This window comes from Lonchura striata, chromosome 15 (genome assembly GCF_046129695.1).
Source record: "Lonchura striata isolate bLonStr1 chromosome 15, bLonStr1.mat, whole genome shotgun sequence".
In the NCBI taxonomy this organism is placed as follows: Eukaryota; Metazoa; Chordata; class Aves; order Passeriformes; family Estrildidae; genus Lonchura; species Lonchura striata.
Window position 1 is genome coordinate 6,837,383 of NC_134617.1, and position 23,732 is coordinate 6,861,114.

Sequence of the window (23,732 nt, forward strand, 5' to 3'; positions counted from 1 at the left end):
CAGCCGCTGGTGCAGGTCCTGACTCCGCATCAAAACTCTGCTTTCTGGGGTTAGTCCAAGTGGGTGCCCATTGGTTCTGTAGACACAATCTCTGTCTTTTATCCTACAACCAGTTTTCCAAACTCGCTGTATCAACCTGGAGCCACTGCCCACCTCAGCTCCACTTGTGTCCGCTCTGTGTGTGACAGGGCCGCAGGATGACTCAGAGGAGGGAAATTAATGATTCAGCAGTGAGATTGTAGCCGGCTTCTCCCCTTGGATGCACAGAAGACCATTAAAAATCCTGGCACGGCGCAGTCAGGCTCTGGCCTTGGTGGCTGCCATCACCAGTTCTGCCACAGAAAATCTGATGGGCACATCATCAGCCCTTCAAACGACTGTCAGAGGGGCCATTTCAGGTGCTCTGAGCAGGAGGGAAGCTGCTCCTGTCCAGCAGGGCTGCTGTCATTGCTCTGCTGCTTCATCAGTCAAAGAAAACCACTTTACACCGATCGATGGTTCAAACAGTTGGTGATTTTGGGATTTACTCAATTCATGATGCTGCTGCCCAGCACGTTGTGCTGGTGCTGTATGGCACCAGTTTGCCTGCCTGAACCTGCTGCAGAAGTGCTGAGGGCCCGCCGGGCTGGCACAGGGTGTGCTGGGGGGCTGCACCTGCCACGCCGGGTCACCGTCCCTCGGGTGTGAAGGCCACCCCGTGAGCATCACTCTAAAGGTGACCCGGCCGCCAGCGGCATTGCTGCGCTCCCGTGGGCTCTGGTCCAGCGCTGAGAGGGAGCGTCCCACCGCTGCCCCTCCACGGGGCCAGGCCTCGCTCCCGTCGGGATTCCCCGGTTCCTCCCGGGATTGCTGTCCCCGCTCCTCCCGGATTTGTGCCCGCCCCGGCCCCCGCCGCTTCTCCCCGGCGGCGGGAGAGGGCGCCGGTGGCCCGCGGCTGGCGGCGGGGCCGGGGCCGGCGGGGCCGGGGGCGGCGGGCCGGGGGCGGCGGGGCCGGCGGAGTCCGAGGGCAGCCAGCACCGAGGCCCCGGCCCCGCCGCCTGTGCCCCGGCCCCGCCGGCTCCACCCCGGCAGTGCCCGGGGCAGCGCTCACCGGGCAGCCGGCACAGCCACGGCCCCTGCACTCATCCACAATCTGCCTGCTTCGAGTTTGATCCGTGCTGGGCCAGGCTCTGGCTTTAAGGTGTTGGCTAGGGAAGTCCCGGAGCCTCGCGGAATCTCCTGGGGACGCTCACGATAGACAAAACGCAAAGCGCTCTGCGGACTCCACAGCTCCTTCCTGCTTCCTCCCCTTACGGCTGCCAGTTCATTGCCAGCAGAGGGGAGAAAAAGCGTTTGGCGTGCGGTATTTGGAAGTAAATCCACTCTGATAATGCCACAGGCTCCCAGGATAAGCAGGCAGCCAGATGGAGGCCAGCAGAGAGCAAAGGAAACCCGCAGAACCAGCGAGAACTTTTTTATCACAAGAGGTACAGAGGCTGAACTTGTAAACAAGCCTCTGTCCCCGCGGGGCGGGTCCCACGCGAGTGACGGTGGAAGTGCAGAGCTGTGTCCCCGGACAGAGCAGCTGCCACCTGCCGCGGGCACCGCCGGAACGCTGGTGCTGCCACCGCCGCCTGGATCCCAGCCAGGCTCCTGGAAGGATTTTGGAGTAAGGTGCAGAAGTTTGTAGTTTATTATCTTGAAAACTTCAAGGACACCCATGTGTACTTCCCTATCCGCGATGTGCTGGCCCGTGCCGGATACGGTCTGGTGCGGGCAGCGGCGGCTTTACAAGTGGCCACCAGAGTGAAATATTGTGCTCTGGCATGGACAAGAACAGCACCCCCAAGCCCACGGAAGAGCACCCCAGTCCAGCCGCAGCACGGCTTGGTGGGACGGATGGAGGACACCCTTGGATTTCCCCGGGAAGCAAGGCTGCTAAGGGAAGCAAGGCTGCTAACTTTCTTTGGGAGGGAAACTCCCGTGGGGCCGGGAAAGGAGGATGCAGCTGGTGGCCCCGGATTTGTGGCACTGGCATGTCAAGCAGGTTTCCATAGCACCAGCATCCATAGCACGGGGCCGAGGGGAGGGAGAGAAGTAGGTCAGACAGGGCTAACAATACCCAGACGTGTCTATCTGTGGCTCAGCCTGACCCAGGAAAGGGGTGAAACGGAGAAGAATGGGAGAGAGAAAGAAAAAAAAAAAAGAAGAAAATAAAGTATCCAAAGTATCCACAATCTGAGCAATGCATTTCTTGCTTTCAGAAAAATAAGGACCTTTTAAAGCCACCTTTGTGTATCAGCGCTGAGCAACCGAGACTAGCACCCACCTCCTGCCCATCTGACAACGGGCTACAAGGGAATTCAAATGCTAATTTGGAGCCAGACTTCTCAATGGGCCTTTATTTCTGCAGCAGCACCAGGATCAGCGCTCTGAGGAGCCAGCCGGCAGGAGCTGTGAGGATGCAGTCTCCAGAGCAGGACTGTGGGACACTTCCCTTTCCCCTCACCGTTCCTCACTGTCACTTTGTTACCCCTTGTCTTAGTTTTACTTATTTACATGCGAATAACTTCAAGGGCAAGGAAAGAGGCGAGCACATGGAATTGTGTGAGTGAAATGCCCCTGCTAGTGACCCATTTTATGTGCTGAGTCTGCAGAGGCCTGGCTGTCGTTGTCACAGCATTTTGGGGGTTGCCTGCTTTGCAGTACGGTTTTGAGCTATGTCCATCAATGGCAAAAGTAGGAAGAACATTATGGGCAGTGAGATCCAGAGCCCTCTTGATCTGTTTGCTTGGATCACAGATCTGGACACACAGATCTGCTGGGTGTGTAACAGAGCAAGGTCAGGGGAAGGAGTGCTTTGCTCAGGGGGAATTGGAGAGTGTGGGTGCACAACTCTCAGTGGAGAGGCTGACATGGATTGGGGTGAAGTGTGCCTGTGGCTGACCTGTGTCATACCTGTGGTTGGAGAACACTGTGCTTGGCTTAACCATCACCCCCGCACCACCATGGAGTAGATGCAGCAGTGGATGCAGGCACAGGGTGTTTCAGACAGGCCAGTGAGAGCAGGCCCCTCACCTGCAGGCAAGTTCTTCCCTTACATTAACCACAGGCCACAACCCAGTGCAGTAAAAATGTTCCTGCACTTGATAGTGTGGTAAAGTCTAATCAAAACCAAAGCTATCTGCAACTTTGTATGTCAGCAGGTTAGGAGGCCAGAAAACCCACACTCTAAAGCTAAAATTTGCCTCATTCCCATCAGTTTTCTACCGCCGAGCAATTACTACTTGTAAGAGAGCTCCCAAGAATTTACCTTTCCCCAGGTAAGGGCAGAGTCACAGTATATATATGATGGACAGGGCTTAAGATGGTCCTTTGTGAATGCCCTCCCTCCAAAGGAAAACTGACCACCTGCTGTGGAACCTTAGGGAAGAGCATGCCCAGCTCCAGCCCCCAGCGATGCTGTGCCAGACTCTGTGTTCAGGGACTAAAAGTTATGTGGGAAGAGCCAAAGATTCAGCACTCAGGAGGACTCACAGAGCACTTCTGGAGTGAGAGAATGAAAGAAGACCTGTGCCTGAGCACATGCATCAGCTGTGTTGCTTTGATGTGATACTGGTTGACAGGAGAAAGCTGTGTGATCCCAAATTACTAAGGCATCATTGCCTGGAAGGGGTGGAAGTCAGAGATCATCATTCCAGTGAGGCCAAAGCCAGTGAGCTGTTGTGGTCTCTGCTTCTGAGCCTGCAGTGGGCAAGTGGCTAAAATAGGCTCCACTTCATGAATGTGCTTGGCCAGGATAACAAGAGCTCAGGACTGCTCTCTGCCCTGATACAGTACCACAGCACACTTTCCCAACATTGGACTGAGTCACCCCTCTGTCCAGTATCTGCAGCTTTACAGTTTGTTCTCCATTTGGGAGGGCATGAAGAAATGCAGACACAGCTCCTTGGAGGTATGTGAATGGCCACTTTCCACCTCTCTCCTGGCAGCACACGGCTGAAGTGCCAAGGTGCTGCGAATGTTCTGCCTGAGTGAAGAAACCTTCCCCGGGAGCAGCCTGATGAGCTCAGCACGGCGCTGCTCAGCCAGATGGCTCCTGGACCAGAGCTGACTCACGCCCACAGAGCTCAGGCAGCAGAACTGGCAGATACCTGCAGCATGTTGTGGGAGACACCTCACCCCAGCTGGCTCTGCACTCACAGTGGGGCAGCTCCAGTGGTAAAAATCAGGTGTTCTGCCCACTGCTATAATTATAATGCTGCAAAACTGAAATGGTGACAGGCCTGGGTTCCAATGACAAACAGAGAAGAGCCAGGCTCGTGAACTTTTCCGAGCCCTGAAGGGGTGCAGCCATAGAGAGAGCAGAACTCTACCCTCTCACAGTGGCAAAGGATGGTGAGCATGAGGTGTGGATAAGCTGATGGCACAAAGGGAAGGGTGATAGCTTCTAACAGTGCAGCAGAGGCTTCAGAGAGAACAAGGGACTTGGGTATCTGCTTTCCACTAAAATTGTGTTTATAAACCTCCCCAACTGTTTTCCAGCTTCGCTTCTTAGTGAATTACAGCTTAGGAAAGTTGGAAAACATGAGCTATATCCAATCCATGCTGCAGTGCAGAGCACCATTTTCAGAGAAATGAATAAAGGTAAAAAACAAAGGTGAAAAGGAAGAAAGGTGAAGTGAAGCCAAAAATCCTCTTAAATTGTCCAAATCAGACATGGGAGGGAGACTGCACTGGCAAAGCTGTGAACAGGCAGCATTAGTGGGTGATGAATGTGGTCATGTTATCTAATATGGCAGAATACTCATCATGCATTTTTAATTGTTTTGCTTCTATTTATCACAGTGTCACAGCTAGAGGCTGTTTCAAAAGGCATGGGGAATAACAGAAAGGTTATGATTGGATGGTAGGGCTTCTGACTGGAGGTCACACACACAGAGAAACATACAAAGCATCAATAGTATAAGACTTCCATGTATTCCGTTTTCAGAGCCCACATGAAAAACAAGTCTGAGGCACATGTAACACACTTAGGTGAGACATGAAAAATGAACTCTGTGATGGCAGCAGCAGAAGAAATGGGTAACAGCCAAGGAGGAAAGGGAAGGCATATACAGTAACGATGGACTGAGTTCTGTCACCTCTTCAGAGCAGGTATTTAAGTTCTGATCAGTTCTCCCATAATGGCAAATGCTGATCCATGAAAGAATTGTTGGCAACTGTTTTTTGCATTGCAATAATATCTCCAAAACCTACTCAGAAATGAGCATCTGCTTCACTCCCAGACACACAAAGTGTCTCCATATGCTTGGATGACTGTGGAACCCTCAAACCAGAGTTGCAGATTTTTTCCATTATTTTCCTACCCTGGAAAGAAGTATAAGCAAGATAACAAAGAGAGACTGGTATAAACCAGAAAATTCTTGAGCAGGTAGCAGGTTTCAAGAGCTTTACTTCGGTCCAGCTTAACACTCCACATGTGTACTCAGCTTTATGCGTCTCTCTGCAGGCTGGACTGGGGCTCCTTTCCATGAACCTGTTGCACAGAGGCTGTGACTATCCAGCAGATTTTTACTCTGGAGGCCACCTTGATGTCTCAGGTTCTAGCTTTTATATTTTTCAGATTCTGTACTGCTTTAGTGTGTGGGTCTGAGCTTCATATTAGGGGATGGTGAGCTCTCTTCACGGACAGGTAGACAAAACAATTCCTTCTCTAGCTGGAGACCAAGGACAAATGATCCAAATTTCAGGCCCAGGAGCATAAACATGCATAAGCATGGACTGAAGAGAGATAACCAAGCAGGATGGGACTTCATAACCTAAAGCTATAACTGGACAATTAACTCCAATATGCAAATGGAGCAGAACTTGTAAAAGTGAGAGACCTCTTGACCAATCATCTATTTTGTGACCATTTTGGCTCATCTTGGGTGTAGCCCTGGCTGGGCTCTTGTACTGCCCAAGGTGTATCCACTGAGGCCTTCTAACAAACACCTACTTTATTCTTTAACTCTCTCTAGTTTCTGTTCTAGGTTAGCCTTCACAAGGCACCAACCTCTGAGAAAAAGGGCTGCTCTGTTAGCAGTGATTCCATTTGAATTGTTAATTATTTTTGTCTTTCAAACACAGCATATACATTGGTTAATCACAACTCTTCTGAGAACTATTTATGTCTTTGCTTGCCCCTGCTGCTTACAGTCACATTCCTCCCCTGGAAGTGGCTGTACCAAACTTACTGTGGGTTATGTCAAAGAAAGGCTGAGTTTCTTCTTAAGATTAGTAGCAGTTACATATTTGCAGAAAGAAGTCATATGACCTTTCTCCTAACACTGGAAGGCTATCTAGAACTTCTTGTCAGTGTGAACACAGGATGATTTTCATTTCCTAAGAGACCGCTAAAGATAGGTCTTACATCAGAATCCTGTTTAACTAAATAAACATAAGATCAAGAAAATATTAAGCAAATCAGGCTTCATTTCTCACTGTAAATTAGATAGCAAGAGAACAGCCATTACAGGTCTCTGTAACGCCATTTAATCACGTGAATCATGATTCATAAACAACAGAAAACCCATTTTCTGTCCTTTTTCAAATGCAGCAATACGGACTAAAAATACCAATCAGTACTAATAAAATGACACATAGTAAATGTACCCCAGTGTATGAATATTAATATACACCATAAAAAGCCAACAATTATCATTATGTCACTGCTAGAAAAACAGAGGTCTCAACAGGGATTAGCAAAGGGATTTGCTTTACACTAACACTGGGCCAGAAACAAAGCTGGGAGTGGGTGCCACACCTCCACGGCCCTAAGGTCACCTCTTATCTGTTCAATCCCACAGCAAGGCTCCCTTGAAGCTATTTTAACCTGAAGTTTCTTCAGCTCGTGATACTTTGTGGAGATATTTTGTGTTCTGGTTGGGAGAGCGTGGTCTGAGGGCGCAGGGGGAAAGGGCGAAGCGGCCGCTCCCAGCGCCCCTCGGGGATCCCAGCGCAGCCCCGGCACCGAACCCCCTGCAGCAGAGCAGAGCGGGGCTACTCAGCCCGGCTGGGCTCCCTGGCACGGGAACCCACGCAACCGGCCCCAGCAGTGCAGGAACCCTGCGCCAAAGGCAACCAGCCCCAGCAGTGCAGGAACCCTGCGCCAAAGGCAACCAGCCCCAGCAGTGCAGGAACCCTGCGCCAAAGGCAACCAGCCCCAGCAGTGCAGGAACCCTGCGCCCCACCAGTGCAGGAACCCCCTCTGCCAAAGGCAACCGGCCCCAGCAGTGCAGGAACCCTGCGCCAAAGGGAACCGGCCCCAGCAGTGCAGGAACCACCTGTGCCAAAGTGCCAAAGGCAACCAGCCCCAGCAGTGCAGGAACCCTGCGCCAAAGGGAACCGGCCCCAGCAGTGCAGGAACCCTGCGCCAAAGGGAACTGGCCCCAGCAGTGCAGGAACCCTGCGCCAAAGGGAACCGGCCCCAGCAGTGCAGGAACCCCCTCTGCCAAAGGCAACCGGCCCCAGCAGTGCAGGAACCCTGCGCCAAAGGGAACGGGCCCCAGCAGTGCAGGAACCCCCTCTGCCAAAGGCAACCGGCCCCAGCAGTGCAGGAACCCTGCGCCAAAGGGAACCGGCCCCAGCAGTGCAGGAACCACCTGTGCCAAAGTGCCAAAGGCAACCAGCCCCAGCAGTGCAGGAACCCTGCGCCAAAGGGAACCGGCCCCAGCAGTGCAGGAACCCTGCGCCAAAGGGAACCGGCCCCAGCAGTGCAGGAACCCTGCGCCAAAGGGAACCGGCCCCAGCAGTGCAGGAACCCTGCGCCCCAGCAGTGCAGGAACCCCTGTGCCAAAGGGAACCGGCCCCAGCAGTGCAGGAACCCTGCGCCAAAGGGAACCGGCCCCAGCAGTGCAGGAACCCTGCGCCCCAGCAGTGCAGGAACCCTGCGCCAAAGGGAACCGGCCCCAGCAGTGCCGAGCGGGGCCGCTCGGCCGGGGCTGCGCTCCCCACGCCCGGGCTGCGCTCCCCACGCCCGGGCTGCGCTCCCCACGCCCGGGCTGCCCCGCGGCGGCCCTCGGAGGCGCGGGGCAGCCCTCGAGGCCTCCGCGGCCAGGCCCCGCCGTGCCCGGCCCCCGCCGCGGCGGGAGGCGGAGCCGAGCCCTGCTGACACCGGCGGCGGGCGGTGCTGCAGTGCGCGGAGCCGCCGATCGCCGCCGGAGCCCCGTGGCTGCAGCTCGCCGTGAGCGGGGGTGCCGGGGGAACGGAGACGAGTGGCGGGCGGCGGGGCGGGCGTGGGAGGGAGGGACAAGGCCGCCGCCATGTTCGGGAGCCGGGGAGCAGAACGGGCGGGGGCGGCACTCGAACCGGAGCCGAGAACGGCGGCCGGGACTCGAACCCGGGTCCCTGGGGACTCGAGCCCGGGTTCCCTGGCGGGTGCGGGGGGCGCAGGGGCTCGCGGGACCCCCGGGGCGGTCGCGCGCTCCCCCCCCCTCCATTATTCCTCCCCCCCCGCACAGCGCGCGCGGGGGGCCGGACGTGACTGGCTGCGTTCAATTTGTCACGCGGCCATTGGCTGGCGGGGGCGGGCGGCGCGCGACGTCAGCGCGCGGCGCTGCGCGGCCGGCGGCCATTTATAGGCGCGGAACGGGCGCTGCGCAGACGGAGCGAGCGGGCGCTACCGGGAATACCGGCGGCTGTATCGCGGCCCATCCTCGCGGGAGTGCTGAGAAACCCCCCGCGGAGCCCCGATCCACCTTCTCCGAGCGCCCCTTCGGCCGCCGCTGAGCTTTTGTTTCTGTTCGCGCAGCGCCCGAGCGCCCCCACCCAGCTTTGTTCTTCTTGAGGCCCCTGCGGGGAAGGCGCGGCCAAGATGGATCCTTGTCACACCGAGGAGACCGAGGGCGAGATCCCCGGCTTGGGTAAGGCCCGGCGGCGGCGGGCGGGGAGGGGGTGGCGGGAGGGAACGGGGGGAGGGGAGAATGGGCGATCGCACCCTCATGGCGCCGCCCGCCCGGGCCCGGTGCCGCGGAGGCCTCACGATGGGAGGGGGAGGGGAGGCGGCGGGGACGGGCCCGGCCGCGTGCGCCGCTCACCCCCCCGGCCGCGTGCGCCGGGCGGGGCCGCGGGGCTCCGCGGGGTCGCTGTCCCGCCTCCGCCGCCGCTGCCGCGCCCGCGGGTCCCTCCCCGTGCTGGGGCGGGGGGGGGGGGGAGGGTGAGATCGGCAAACGAGATAAGCGTAAATTACAGTTTATTACAGGTCTAACGTCCAGCCTTAAGTAGCGTAAATCCGGTGGAAACGGCCACTCAGTAAAGCAGAAGTTGAAAGTAAAGGTTTCTGGACGCCATAACAGTCTCGTCTTAAAATGGTGAACCCGTGCCAGTTATTGCAAAACAGCCCTGCTCAGCGCCTGCTATCTGTTTACTGGGTGTCGGCCTCTCGCTGAGCTCCCCCGTGGGGACAACCACTCGAGAGGCAATATGACTTTTAAATCTTTATTGAGCAGCACAGAATATACAGGAAAAAAAAACATATCAAAGCACCCCCATATTTATTCTTTTTAGCTATACAAAAGGTCTATCAAAACCCACCCTGCTCAGACAAGGATAAAAATAAATCCCAAATCATGTTATTAACATTTCAAGCTTGCTTTAAAATAGGCTGTACAGGTAATGCATTTGGTTTAAGTAAATTTTTAAACGTATACATTGTTGAGTGAATTTCAGAGACTTGTTATTCAAATTAATTTCCATCTTCTAAAGAAGTCAGGAATGACTTGACCTATCAAAAAAAAAAGCATATTTATTATTTGGTACATTAAAACTAAAGTACCAGGCTTTTCCTTTTATTTGGGAAGAAATTGTCTAGTGATTTTTTTTTTGCCCCGTATTGAATTCACGAACTGAAATGCATGTGGCCTTTCAGAGGGGCAAGGTATGTCCGAGTGTCTGCTCAAAACGAAGCTATTAATTGCTGGTTTCCATAAAGATGTAATGCCAAATACCTCCACAGTTGATCATTGCTCCCCTTCCCGGTTCTAAATAAACCTTCCCTGTTTATTTAGAGCTGTTTAATTGAGGGAATTAGTGTTGTCTTAAAGGAGTCATTCTCCAGTAATCTCAAATTGATGACCCAGAGCAAAATGAAAATGGTTTATAGGGTTTGCTAGGAGAGCACTTCCTCATGCTTCTAAGTATTAGATGGAGGTTTTTTCCCCATGACTGGCCAAACAACACCAGAATTTCTTTTGGCATTTACTTCCCAAGTCTTGCCTTTCTTTGGAATTGGTAAACATCATTTTGACTGAAGTGACCTCTTTAGTTCCACCTTGTCTCAAATGGTTGTTAACTCTCCCTCCCCACTCTATTTGGAAATGTCACTGCATGCATGATAACTGCAGAAGAAGAGCAGATAAAAATCCCCCAATGCCTTATACTTACTTTATCAATCAGGTACTCTTGTTTAATTTTATCGTTCTTAAACTCTTCATTAACATCCAAAACTAGAATAGGAATCTCCTTGATGTTCTCAAAATCAACTCTGTTGGAAGAACATAATTTTAGTAAAATCTACACAAAATTCTGTGCTTTCAAGACCCCTGCTTTTGATTACTACATGGACCCGAAATGTTAAAGCTGATGCTCATAACTTAAACATAAAGCCCATGCCAAGTTCTTCCTTAATTGCTCTTCATACATTTCACAAATCTGGACTCTTAGTATTTAGCTGTAATGTACAAGTGGGGGGCAAAGATAGTTCTTACCTTTAATTTCCTTTATCTTGTTCTTGTCATGGAATCAGTTACCAGGAACTGATTGTGTAATTGTAAGATAGAGTATTTTTTTTCGAAATCTCCTTTGCCCTGTGTCTCCCCCACTTAATCCACTTACCAAGATGCAATTTTTAAAGCTTCCTTTCATAAGGATGAGCCCTTTAACAGGTTATAAAACTGGTGTTTATAACATCTTGGATCATAAGCAAGACCATTTTGGCTTCAGTTTAGGAACAGATGGGAGCAGTAGTTAGTCTTTCTGAGTGTGGAAGGCATTTCTAAAACGCAGTACGTGTGCTGAACAACGTTTTAACTTGTGCTTCCACACTTCAGTTCTTATTACAAATACAGGAAGTGCTTGCTTACTGAGTTTGGAATGTGTACACAACACAAACATTCCTAAAGTTCCACACTATGCACTGTCTTGTAAGTATTTGGGTCATCCTATGTAAAACTTAAGCAAGTAGATCAAATTGATAATTTACTTTTCCTAGAATTGTAATGCTTCCCCTTCAGTAGAATATTTTGGACTCCTCTAGGGAAAAATCTAGAGTCTGTTTTCATGTTCAGAGATTGTTTAGATAGGAAAGCCAGTAAGAGTCATAAAAGAACTGAAGGGAAGGTGTGCAGACAACACTCAGTTGCTAATTAGGTTTCTTGTGTAAGAGGTATGCCAAAAACCTTGATTAGTGTTTAAATCTATGTTAGGATTAATATTTAAACTTGGTTGAAATATAGTTCTGGTAGTTTAAATGTAATTGAGGCTTTTTTTCCCCCTTACATTGCAACAGAAATGAAAATGGGTTCCTACCTCATAGTCCTTTCATGAAGCCAGGTTTCATGTTTATAGTGGAGGTTTTCCAAATACTCAAGCTCAATTCCTTGCTCCTCTCTTCTTCCCCTCATTTGTAGCCTTTCCATGCATTTCTGGGGAAAAAAAAAAAAAAAAAGTATAAACCTGGTCATTAAATCATGTGTTGTGGGTTAAATCAGCTAAATGGATCAAGTGGTCCTTAACTTGGAAGGACTAATGCTAGACATTAGTGAGCATTAATATTAAATGCTTGGCTGAACATAAACGAGTTAAGTCTAGAATAACTTTTTCGTATCTCTTAAGCCTCTGGAAAATGAAATTGGATCTGAGAAACGTCCATTTTTAGTGAGCATACCTGAGGTGTGGTTCTGAGATATATCATGCCATCCAGTTCTATATCTGATTGAAACTGATTCAAAAGCCATGTGTGCCAGTCCTGATAAATAGACCACTCTGTTTCATTAATATTTCCAGACTCGAACAGGTTAGAAGCAAACACATATCTGCAATGAAAGACATCAGTCTCATGCCAGGAACGACGAAAGTGAACTACCAAAACACTTGTAATCAGAATGATGGTATTGAAAAAAATGCCTTAATCAAGCCTGCCCTATTGTAGGTATTAGTTTAAATAGCAAGTGTTTCCTCAGCTCCATGTCTTCAAAGACCTGGAAATCGTTAATATGAGTTCTTGCCGTTGTGAGAGTAATTACCTGTCACTGTACACAGATCTTTCGAAAAATTGCACTGGATGTTCTGCTTCATATAGCTTGGCTGAGACAGGTTTTAATTGTGCTTTTACTCGGCTCAAGCAAGCATAAGTTTGAAATGTGTAAGCCCATCTTGTGGGTTTATCATACAGCATTTGAAGTAAGTTTCCTCCACTCTTCTGAGATGTTGAAAGTTCCTAGAAGACAAGAAAAAAATTTAAATAAGAATTCATGGCTTTCTTATTACTAAGAAAAGGCTTAGGCATAGGACCTAAGAGACTCTTTTTTTCCTCAGGTGATGGTGGTTTTCATGGCGGCTTATTTGAGCAGTTTATTTGAGTTCCAGATTTTAGTACGATTCCTGTGGAGCAGGGGATGTGATTTGGAATATACATCAGTAGTATCTTGCCTTTACAATTTGAATGCCTGACCAACTGTGGTATGATAGTGGGGATAGTCTGCATCTGGCTGATGCAGACTAAGTATAGCTGGATTTTGGCATAGCTCCCTGGCTGTGGAAGTCCCTGCAGTTTCTCCAGGTCCAAATCCAGCACACCTACCTCATACTCATCCTCGGCTGTCTGGATGTTGCACCACTTAGCGATGGGCTCGGGGATGATCTCCCACTCATCGCTGTGTTTCTCCAGCAGCCTGACGAACGTTGACTTTCCCGCAGCTGCGGAAGATGAGAGCAGTTCACAAAGGGGTGGGGGTTGATTGCTCTGGTGCTGTTGCGGACAGGGGCAGTTTGAGGGTAGGTGAGCGACTGTTGCAGCGCGGGGGCGGCCGGGTGCGCCGTGGAGCAAAGTGCGCTGATCTTTGTCGCCAGAGGGGCCGCGCCCGGCCCGGCGGGCGATAAGGCGGCCGAGGAGCAGCCGACATTTTAGAGCTGCCGTGGCGGGCGGAGCTTAGCGGGGAGAGCGAGGGAGCGGCCGCGCAGGCGCTGGGACTTGGCGCGGGCGGGAGCGAGCGAGCGCTGCAGCCCCGGACGGGCCGCGGAGGGAGTGGGGCTATGGAGGGGCACCGGGGTTTGTGCTCCCGAGCCCGCCCTGCCCCTCGGTGTAACTGGCGGGCACCCGGCTCGCGGAGCTCCCCATCCGTCCCAGCCTTGCTCCGGGTTCACGTCCCGGTGCGGTTCTCCCTGCAGAGCCGCCCCGCTGCTCGCAGAGCCGGGGGGACAATCGCTGCAGCCGCCCCTCTCTCTCACTCTCCCCAGGCATGCCAGCCCCTTGGGGCGCTCCCGGCCTGACACCCCCAACTTCCCCCCTACTACCCTGAGCCGCCTCTCGCACCGCCGAGCTCACCGATGTTCCCCTCGATGGAAATCTTCCTGAGGCGCTTCTGGAAGCTGGATTCGAGGGAGCCGGCGGGGCTCTGGCAGTGCCGCTTGGCGGGGGTAGACATGGCGGTGCCGAGCGGGAACTCGAGGGGTTCCCGGCTGCTCCCGCGCACTTAAAGCGTCCCGCCAAGCGGGTGGGCGGGATGGCCGCTTCCCGCCAGCCCTCCCTGGGAAGAGGCGGAGGCGCTGCCCCCTCCCCCGCCGCTCCTGCCCAGCTCCTGCCGCCGGGCTCTTACAAAATGGGCGTTCGGCAAGTGAAATGGAAAAGAGAGCTTTGTGCAGGAAGTGACTGTAGCACGGTTCCAGTTACTGATCTAATTTGCATTTCTGTAAACGAATTCGCCATGTTGTTTGATTTACTTACGTAAACTTGAGCACGCACTTAAATAAAAGTCAAAAGCCTCCAGGTGTGGGGGTGGGGTGGTTGTTAGTAGCTTGGAACATGTAATGAGAGATGAGGCGATGTAGGCTCATAGTCTGTTATGGTACTGACTGGAGAAGAAACGCTTGTGGATGAACGGCGTTCATCCGGAGCCTACTCAGAGCAGCTTCTGGGTTCCAAATCCCTATGTCGGGGCTCTAGGAGCCTGCTTAACTTTAGGCATGGGTTCTCTATCAACTGTGTAGACAAGATGAAACATGAGCCTGGTGACCCAAGGGGAAGGGGGATGGAGGATTCTTAGAGTTATTTCAATTTCCTCCTTCCTCCTCGGTAATACAGGGTGAAATCTAGCTAGGTCTGGTGTGTTTGGAGGAAATGGGAGGGAATTAACTTTTCAATTCTTTTATGATAATTGTGACCCATTGTCTCTTCTTTCCCCATCTCCTCCAAACACACCAGGCTTCAGTGACCGAAGCGAGCAGATTGTTTCACGCGGGGTAGCGTCAGCCTTTGAAGCTGGTAAGTGCTAGTTCGCACACGCGGCGTGTGCAGCCGGAGCGCTCCGCGGTCCGCGCCACGCGGGAGCCGCGCCGGGGCGGGGGCGCGCGCAGAGCGGCGCGCGGGGCCGCGGCTTTGTTCGGCGCGGCGGGCGGGCGGCGCGTGCGCACAGGCGGCGCGCGGGGTCTCGGGGGTGGGGCCGGGCCCCACCGGCGCACGCGCGCCGCGGCCGGTCCCGTGCTCGGCGGGGGCTCGCGCTGCTCGCGGCCCTCCCTGCCAACCGCCTGCGGGCCTTGCGCCATCGCCGGGGGCCGCCAGGGCGGCGTCTGGGACCGCGCTCTTTGTGCGGAGGAAGGCCCGGCCCAGCGGAAGCACCCGCCGCCATTTCCTAGCGCGCTCTCGCTACAGGCTCGCCCGCTCGCTGCCGCCTGCCCGGGACTAGGCGCTCTCCGGAGAGTGGATCAGGCTCGGAGCCCTAGAACCAGCACGGAGCCCCACCATGTGTGCGTGCGGGGAAGGGGCAGGGCACGGGCCGGGGGCGGGAGCGGCGCCGTGTGTGTGAGGCGGCAGCGCCCGAGGCACAGGAGGATCAGGGAGGGCCGGGCCACAGGCCAGGGGGCCGCCGGGCGCTCTGAGGGGGTGCGGGTGGCGGCCGTGCTGAGCAGCATCTCAAAGGGCCCGTTCTGATCTTTCCAGCAACCACAGAGGCGGAGACAGAGCAGAGCCTCACCCCCAATGTGATGCTTAACACAGAGAGCAGCGAAGGATATGTGGTGAAAGTCCGGGGGCTGCCTTGGTCTTGCTCCACCGAAGAGGTGCAGAGGTTCTTCTCTGGTAAGTGGGGTTGGGGGGGAGTAAGAGGTGTGGGAGAGGGGTTGGGATCTGCTGCCAATTCTGGGTCCCTCCTAGGGACACTCTGGCAGTGGGAGTGCTGTAGTGAGCAGTTGCAGGAGGCATTCAGTAGCCAGTGCAGTTTGTAGTGCAACAAGTGCTTCAGCCAGAACCTGGGATGCAAAGCCATGTTCATGCTAGCAGGAGCTCAACACAAAGGGGCTTAGTCTGAGTTGCTGGGATAGCCATAAATGGCTTTACTGCTGGAGAAACCAGGAGAGAAAAAGGTTACATTTTAAAGAAAGTTCAACCTGAAGCATGAATTTTAAAGCTAAATCAGTTTAGTTCTTGTATTGTCCCAATAGGCTTAGTCTGTTGGGACAATACAAGTGTTCAGTGTGTGTATTCTTGCCCAGATTATTAGCATTCTGCAGTAATAAGTAGTGGTGATAAATGCATGCTTTCTGTAGTGACTGGATCTTTTAAAACTGCTTCAGGAACATGATGTATTGGACTTGGTTCTGATTTAGGTTATTACACTTACACTGATTGTTACTATTTCTATTTCATGCTAATAAGAAAGTTAAGATCAAAAGCTGTGTATGTTCAATTTGAGGCAGAAAAGCTTCGTAGATAGCTAATTTGAAATTACCCTTTATCTGTAGGTTTGACTAGAATGGTAACTTTATTTAGTGTCTTAGTTTAATTGGCCATTTTAAAGTTACAACATGAATGCTGCTGGTTTCGTTGTCATAGTGTTATTGATATTCAGTATATTTTTGGTTTTAGGCTGAAACTTTCAAAGTAACACTGTTCCTATAATAATTAATGTAATTCTGGCCTTTCTGTTTAATTTCAGATTGCAAAATTCTGAATGGCGCTTTGGGTATCCGTTTCATCTACACCAGGGAGGGCAGACCAAGTGGAGAAGCATTTGCTGAATTGGAGTCAGAGGAGGATGTGAAATTGGCCCTGAAAAAAGACAGAGAAACAATGGGACACAGATATGTTGAAGGTTTGACTCAGTCGGTCTAGTAACTGACTACAATGTGTTTGTGCTTGATGGGTTTTGGTTAATTGCATTTTTTGTCTCTTTAAAATGCATGTGAAAGGACAAATGGACTTGCATATCATAAGTTGACTAGTTTCAAGGCAGATGACTTTAAAAACTCTTCCTTTCTCCAGAATGCATTAATTCTAAGTGCCTTTTACAGTTTTCAAGTCAAACAACGTTGAAATGGATTGGGTTCTGAAGCATACTGGTCCCAACAGCCCTGATACAGCTAATGATGGTTTTGTACGTCTTAGAGGACTCCCATTTGGCTGTAGTAAAGAAGAAATTGTACAGTTTTTTTCAGGTATGTGGGATAAAAGTAGTAGCTGTAGCACTATTGGTTTATGCTAAAAATACCCCAACAAACCAAACAGGCATGGATTGCCCAGTAGTACATCCAACAGTATTATCATGGGTATTAAAAGTAAATAAACCAATTCTTCACTAGTTTTCTGGGCATGAGGAGTCCTTTGGATCGCTTCCTAAAGTACTTGATAATTAAATAATTTAGGGAATGCCAAAAAGGTGCTTGAATTTATACTTGGTGGGACATGTTCCAAGAAAGGATTATAGAAAATATCTTGTTTTCCAAATAAAGCTGAACAGTTCATGTGGGAGGCTACTTCCACCCCCAGCCTTGGATGATTGGCCCTGGTCAGTGAAGGATGTAGAACCCTCTCGCCACTGGGCTCTGTGTGAGGAGCAGGTTCTCAGTAAAGGCCCATGACCTCTTCCCAATATAGAGCTAGTATTGAATGAAATGTAGAGAAAACCTGCTGAACTCCACCCAAATACAGATTTACAGATTTGACCCTTTCTCTTCCTTTGGGGATAAAAAACCCACCAGACCCTTGATGTTGCCTAGCTCAGAGTTTTTATGGATGAAGAGATAATGTTTTGTTTTGACTAATTTTTACTTTTTTTGCAGCTGTTTTATGTTTACAAACTGGAATTAAGACTATTAAAATGTCTAAGAAAGGAATCTGTTGATTGTTTAGTATTTCACTTGTTATTATTTTCAAAGTACTAGATTTCTAAATGTTTTGCTATTACAAGATATTGATTAAGCTTGCTGTTTTGCTTTAAAATACAGTAGAAACATTTCCAGTTTTACAATCTCAGAACTTGTTTTTTTTTGTTTCTGAATTGGTAATATGAACAAGAGCAGTTTCTAAGCATGTGCATTTTAAGCTTTTTTTTTTTCTTACATGAAGTATTTCAAGCTTTATAAGTTGTTAATGTGCTTGATATATAAAATGTGTCTTTTCTCTTCAGGAACTGATACTTAAAAATTACTTCATGATTTTTTTCTTAATTAAGCACTCCTAAAGATAAAAAAATGCTGAAACTTGATGTTTGCATAAGACTAATTATTTTATGTGAGTGACTTCTAGTAAAATTACTTGTTCTATATAAAGCTGTTTAACTTACTGTGTTTGAATTTTAAGTTCTCTTAAAAAGTTCATCTTAAATACTTTCACAGAATTGACACGGTCTGTAATAATGTGTGAAGTTCTTAACACACCCTGCATTAGATGCCTTCTCTGAGGGGCTGTCCCTGGCCCTCTGAGCATTTCTGAGCTCTGCAGGGTGGGTTAAGAACCTGAATTGAATGGTATGTAATCATGGAGCTCTTTGTTGATGTGCCTTTTTTATTCTGGTGTTCTAGAATCTACATACCATTCACTTAAGTGTTTAAATTCTGGTGTTTTTAAAGCTATAAGAAAAAACTCATGACTGGGCTTGTGATGTTAATATTGCCCCCCTACTGGGGTTATTTGTCCTTGGGTTGAAGGGTTGGAAATCGTGCCAAATGGGATAACATTGCCGGTGGACTTCCAGGGGAGGAGTACGGGGGAGGCCTTCGTGCAGTTTGCTTCACAGGAAATAGCTGAAAAGGCTCTAAAGAAACACAAGGAAAGAATAGGGCACAGGTGGGGATGGATGGTTGGTTGGCTCTGTCACTTTTCTTATGGTAAACAATTAAATCCATATTCTCTCTTCTGAAAGTGTAAACACCCAAATCAAAATAGTATTGTGGTCTCTGACTTGGTGATGATTAAAGATATTGCTTGCTACAGTGTGTGTGGCACAGACTGTTTAGATCTACCCTAAAATACTAGATAAAATTGGGCTAAACTAAAATGTGCATTGGAAAATGAGTATTGACAGGCATTCAAAACTATAGCTTGAAAATGACAAAGTTGAGAGACTATGGCTTTAACTTCTCAAATAGCACCAATTCTGCCTTTAGCTCTAAAGACATGCACAGTATTCTTACTACCATAAGAAAATGTGATACTTTCTAAACTTGTTTTATAAGTTGAAATGTAACAAATTTACTTAACTTGTATTAATCTTCAATGTAATAAGCATAGCTTTCAAGAAATTGTCACAAAGGGTTTTTATTCAATTTTACTTGTGACTATTTTTCATTGAAGCATGCACCTTTTGCCTACGCTGAATCACTGCAGCATAGGCTGGGTTCAGTAGTACATGCAGAGCTTTTTGTGGCATCCTGATGGGTTAAACTCTCGGTGGAGATCGGGTTTTTAACCCTCTGTTTCTGTTGCCTTGAGCAACAGTGCTGAGTTGAGTGGACACTGGTCCCTCCTACATTGTTTGACTAACATTTTAAATTGGGGGGAGGTGGGTGGGGAATCACTATTGCTCCCCCACCCTTAAGGCTGGGATACTGCAAAGTATGAGGAGCACATAAACCCTTCAGTAATTTTAATTTCTTGAAAATACACTTGATTTAAATGTAATGTAGTACTAATAATAGAAAGTCATTGCCTACATAATGTAAGGAAACCTGGCTTAAAATTACTGCCAGTGTCAAGGCTATGACTAAATGGCTTGTTGTAATGTGAATTTGTGAGGTGTTTGTGGAAAGAATCAGAGACTGACTTCTCCCTGTGCAAACACTTGTAGGTACATTGAGATCTTCAAGAGTAGCCGAGCAGAGGTGCGCACTCACTACGACCCTCCCCGCAAGCTGTTGGCCATGCAGAGACCTGGTCCGTACGACAGGCCCGGCCTGACGCGCGGATACAACAGTCTGGGTAGAGGAAGTAGCTTGGAGAGAATGAGGCGTGGAGCCTACGGAGGAGGTAAGTGCACGGGGGCCCAGGGAGCTGCTCGTTTGAAAAGCAGCAACTCTTGGACCTGGTAGTGTCTCCCCAGCTGTGTATGTGTCCTTGGCCTTAATTCTTAAAGAAGAAATGAAATGTTGTAGTAGTCGTTGTTTGCAGTGTGTACTGTGTATTTGGATCTTTCTGTAGTCGAAATGAAAGTTTATTTGGATCTTTGTGTAGTTGAAATGAACATGTCCAATCTGTTTCTAGGTTATGGAGGTTATGATGACTACAATGGGTATAATGATGGCTATGGGTTTGGTTCTGATAGATTTGGAAGAGGTAAGGATCTCTAATAGGAACAGTAACTGAACTTACGACATGTCCCAAAAGAAACTAAAATACATCTGAAAGACCTAGAATGGACTCTTTTCTCCGCAGGGATGTCGGACCACAGGTACGGCGACGGATCGTCCACCTTCCAGAGCACGACCGGCCACTGTGTCCACATGCGAGGTCTGCCCTACAGAGCCACTGAGAATGACATCTACAACGTGAGTGCCACATGCTGCTCCCCAGTGCATGGCTTTGGGTCCCGGGGTCCTTGTGGGGACATACCAGCTGCCCTGCAGCTGGAGTGTTCCTCTGGAGAAAGTGGCTTGTTGTAAACCCAAGCTGTTGCATTGGTGCGTTTTAATCTGTGTGACTGTTCCATGTGTAGTTCTTCTCACCTCTGAACCCTGTAAGAGTACACATTGAAATTGGACCAGATGGCAGAGTAACTGGGGAGGCAGACGTTGAATTTGCTACTCACGAGGACGCAGTGGCTGCTATGTCCAAAGACAAAGCAAATATGCGTAAGTCCGACTGCTCGGGAAGAGGTGGCTTTAGGGAGCTGCCGGCACTGCAGTGTAGTGCATCTGCTGCAACTGGAATGCCAAAGATTTCACTGCAGCTTCACTTGCAGTGAGACAAGCTGCATGGGTTTGGTGTGAAATGCTCTCATGGGAAAACTTTCTTCTTCCAGAACACAGATATGTAGAACTCTTCCTGAATTCTACAGCAGGAGGAACTGGAGGTGCCTATGGCAGTCAGATGATGGGAGCAATGGGTATGTAATGGTCTCGCTGTACTTTGAAAAAATGTTTGCTATTGAAGGAAGCTGGCTCGTTTTGTACAGCTCCTGCTTTATTGTGTGCCTGGTATCAAAACTGAAATTCAACATTCTGTCTTAATCACACAGTCAAGGAGTCGGAAGGGGTAGTCCAAGATTGGAACACTAGCACATTGCCAGGTATATAAACCTTTTGGGATTACATTTGAGGTTTAATAGGCTGAATAAACTTGTGGTGCTGAGTGTGGTGTGCCTGGTGGGATGAGTGGCTTCTTTGGGAGTGTGGTAGTGCAAAATCTGGGAGATGCCTGTCCTTTTATTCTCCTTCCCCTTCCCTGTTGGGGGATACCAGAACATAGTTCGGTGATGGAGGATGTATCTGTGGCATGTGACCTGCCATTCAAGCTGAGTCTTGGTGGTGAGAGAGAGATACTTGGAATTAGGAAAAATTGTCTGAATTGCTCTTGCAAACCCCAAAATCGTTTAAAAATCTAAAATGTGTGTTCGCAGCACAAGTCTTAAATGCCTGTTGCAGTTATGCCTCTAAGACAGATACCCTCCTGACACCCAGCTGGGCTGGTTTCGGAGCTGAAGGTGGGGTTGGTTTCTGGGGGGCTCCTTTCTCTGGAGGGTGGGGGGGTGTGGATAGTAGTTGGTTACAAAATGTTTGTAATTCTAATGTTGATACACTGCAGAAAGGAGTGTAGGCAAATGATGAGGTGAAGAGCAGTTGTTGGTTTAAACAGAGGTATCTGTCTCTGAGCCACAGCACTGCTGTGAGTGATGCACAGTCAGTCTGGAGCAGAAATAAGTCTGTCAGGACCATGTACACATGAGTGACTTCAGTTAATGAGCTTCTGTGCTTCTGGAAGGGCAGCACTTGGTGTGAGATCCCTTAAAACCAAGTTTTAAGTTTTTTGGGGTGTGCTACATACAGTGCAGGTTGAGCCTATTTAGTATAGTCCACAGAAATTGTAAAAGTAACTTCTAAAGTTCTTGTTGCTGCTTGGTTGCAGGGATGTCTTTAGAAACCCCATCACATTCCTTGAGCATGTTAAACTTCCCTTGGTGTGAGCAAGGTAGTGCCAGAGTGCAGGGGCTGTTGGTTGGGTGAGGGGTGGGTTTGTTGATGATGAGCAGATCTTGACCGGCAAGTTCTTAATTTTTTTACCCTTGACTTAAAAGGGAGCCAATCCAGTTACGGTGCTCCAGGCAACCAGCAGCTGAGTGGGGGTTATGGAGGAGGATATGGAGGTCAAAGCAGCATGAGTGGCTATGGTAAGAGCATTTCTTTGCTGGTTTCCATTGGGCCAGGTGCAGCTGACTTAACATGTCCTTACTGGTGTTAAAGGGTTGTGTTATAACCTGCACAGCACAGGCTCTGAAAGTTAAAAGTGTGGCTACTGTGAACTTTGGGGAATGGGAGGGATTAATTCAAAGCTGCAATGGGGAACTGAGGGGGGGGGGAAATGTGGAAAACTATTCTGAAGGGGGCGCAGGAGATGCCAGTCTCAGACTTGCATTGCTCTGATCACTTTTCTTAATCCAAAAGCTGGAGAAAGCTTTGTTTAAATGCAGTACAAATGGGGGAGGGGGTCATGGGAGGCTGGGTCCTCCCTGTTCCCCCAGAGCAGTGGTAAAGCTCTGGCTTGGGAAGGGGGGTGATACAGAGCTCGTGCTGTCATTGAACATCCCGTAACTGGCTTTGGGTACGGAGCTGTAAACTGACACTTTGCAGCGTTGGGCACGGTAGACGGTATTTACGAGGTGGCCCAGCAAGGACAGGCGTTGGGGCAAGGATGCTTCGAGTCGGCCTGAGGCAGCTGTGAACCTGCTGTCGGTTTCCCCCTCAGACCCCGGGAGCCAGGGCGCCATGAACAGCAGCTACTACAGCAGTGGGAACCGCGCATCCATGGGAGTGAACGGCATGGGCGGCATGTCCAACATGTCCAACATGAGTGGTGGCTGGGGAATGTAACCAATCGCTGACTTTTGGTCACATCTTTTTTAAAAAACAAAAAAACAAAAAACTAAGTTTAACAGTTTTGCAATACAAGCTTGTGATTTATGCTTTACTGTAAGTGAATTCAGGATTGTTTTAAAACCTTTCAGGTTCAGTATTTTTGAACATACAGAAATGAACATTCATCTAGGATGTAATAACCAAGTAAAGACTATAACTGTTAAACAATTTGGAGCGTTTCTCAAGTTAGTTTCGTTGTAGGAGTGTATTTAAGCAGTAAGCGTATTTAGGTTAAAGCTGTTTGAATTATGTTAAATGTTGCTCTTATACCATATTACATCCAACACTGTTTTGAATACATGTTGAAAGAGACATGCTTTTTTGTAAAGAACCAATATAGGAGCTGTGTCTGAAAATCGAAGTGAACATTTGGCATGTTAGTTCTAGTTTATTTCTTTTAATATCCTGTAAGGCATGTTAAAGCTTTTTTTTTTAAGTTAATGGGGGAAACATGTTGAGACGCAATACGGCTACTTTAGGATTTTGGTCTTGGTGTTCGTATAAAATTCTGAGGCCTTGATTTAATCTTTCATTGTATTGTGATTTCCTTTTTAGGTGTATTGCGCTAAGTGAAACTTGTTAAATAAATCTTCCTTTTAAAAACTGGAACTCACTCCTTCTTGACCTCCAGCTTCTCTTGTAACCAGACTTGCACCCATGTCCTCTGACTCGTGCTCTTGTCCTGCAGCTGCCACACAGTGACTCCTGAGGGAGCACTGACCCATAGAGTTACACCTGGGGGGGCAGAGGCAGCCAGCCCCGCTGCTGGCTGTGCCCAGGGGGCGTTGGTTCAAAGCACTGCATGGCTGTACCCTGAGCAGGGCCCTGGGCCCTAAAACTGCTGGGCGGATGAGAGGTGATTCTGTACTTTCCTGTAGGCATCGGTGGACTGGGCAGCTTACTGCAACCATGTTTCAATAAATGTAACTTGTTAAACAGCCTGCTTTAAGATGTGGTTTTGTAAGCAATATAGTTACAGCTTCTTCAGCACTGCAACTGCCCCTGGAATAATACGGGATCTGTTTCCGTGCAGTCAGTGGTCATAGTATTTTGTTTGCCCTTGGTAATGAACCATTTGTCCTGAAGGTTTAAGAACCTGAGGTCCTTTTCTACAGTGATGAAAGTGTCCTCGTGTTCTGTAGCAGAGGAACTGT

At 49.4% G+C, this 23,732-nt stretch overlaps 2 protein-coding genes across 9 annotated transcripts; one reads left to right on the plus strand and one right to left on the minus strand.

The window, feature by feature from the left end:
* Positions 1–8,100: 8,100 nt before the first annotated feature.
* On the plus strand, positions 8,101–23,516 carry HNRNPH1 (heterogeneous nuclear ribonucleoprotein H1). Of its 8 annotated transcripts, none has more exons than XM_021552256.3 (15): positions 8,101–8,206; positions 8,774–8,885; positions 14,441–14,500; positions 15,176–15,313; positions 16,170–16,325; positions 16,525–16,668; positions 18,160–18,298; positions 19,299–19,477; positions 19,712–19,783; positions 19,856–19,995; positions 20,163–20,298; positions 20,469–20,552; positions 20,685–20,735; positions 21,741–21,833; positions 22,409–23,516. In XM_021552256.3, exons 2-15 carry the CDS (start codon positions 8,837–8,839, stop codon positions 22,531–22,533), a joined length of 1,566 nt encoding a protein of 521 aa, XP_021407931.1. In that variant the 5' UTR covers positions 8,101–8,206; positions 8,774–8,836; the 3' UTR covers positions 22,534–23,516. The 8 variants fall into 8 exon arrangements, with proteins under 8 accessions (XP_021407931.1, XP_021407932.1, XP_021407934.1 ...); XM_021552257.3 differs by having other exon boundaries at positions 19,862–19,995; XM_021552259.2 differs by having other exon boundaries at positions 19,883–19,995.
* Positions 9,651–13,672, minus strand: LOC110482771 (deoxycytidine kinase 2). The gene is made up of 7 exons (XM_021552264.3): positions 13,565–13,672; positions 12,821–12,936; positions 12,264–12,457; positions 11,906–12,053; positions 11,548–11,663; positions 10,405–10,504; positions 9,651–9,745 (listed from the first exon to the last, which is right to left on the minus strand). Exons 1-7 carry the CDS (start codon positions 13,662–13,664, stop codon positions 9,707–9,709), a joined length of 813 nt encoding a protein of 270 aa, XP_021407939.1. The 5' UTR covers positions 13,665–13,672; the 3' UTR covers positions 9,651–9,706.
* Positions 23,517–23,732: the final 216 nt, after the last annotated feature.

What these genes read in the sequence shown, in the direction of transcription:
- HNRNPH1 (XM_021552256.3), top strand. Translation starts at nt 8,837, where the DNA reads ATGGATCCTTGTCACACCGAGGAGACCGAGGGCGAGATCCCCGGCTTG. An exon ending in AGCGTCAGCCTTTGAAGCTG is followed by an intron (nt 14,501 to 15,175) that starts GTAAGTGCTAGT and finishes TGATCTTTCCAG; the next exon opens with CAACCACAGAGGCGGAGACA. An exon ending in TCAGATGATGGGAGCAATGG is followed by an intron (nt 20,553 to 20,684) that starts GTATGTAATGGT and finishes TTAATCACACAG; the next exon opens with TCAAGGAGTCGGAAGGGGTA.
- LOC110482771 (XM_021552264.3), bottom strand. Translation starts at nt 13,664, where the DNA reads ATGTCTACCCCCGCCAAGCGGCACTGCCAGAGCCCCGCCGGCTCCCTC. An exon ending in TTCCATCGAGGGGAACATCG is followed by an intron (nt 12,937 to 13,564) that starts GTGAGCTCGGCG and finishes CATCTTCCGCAG; the next exon opens with CTGCGGGAAAGTCAACGTTC. An exon ending in CTTCATGAAAGGACTATGAG is followed by an intron (nt 10,505 to 11,547) that starts GTAGGAACCCAT and finishes TTCTTCCAACAG; the next exon opens with AGTTGATTTTGAGAACATCA.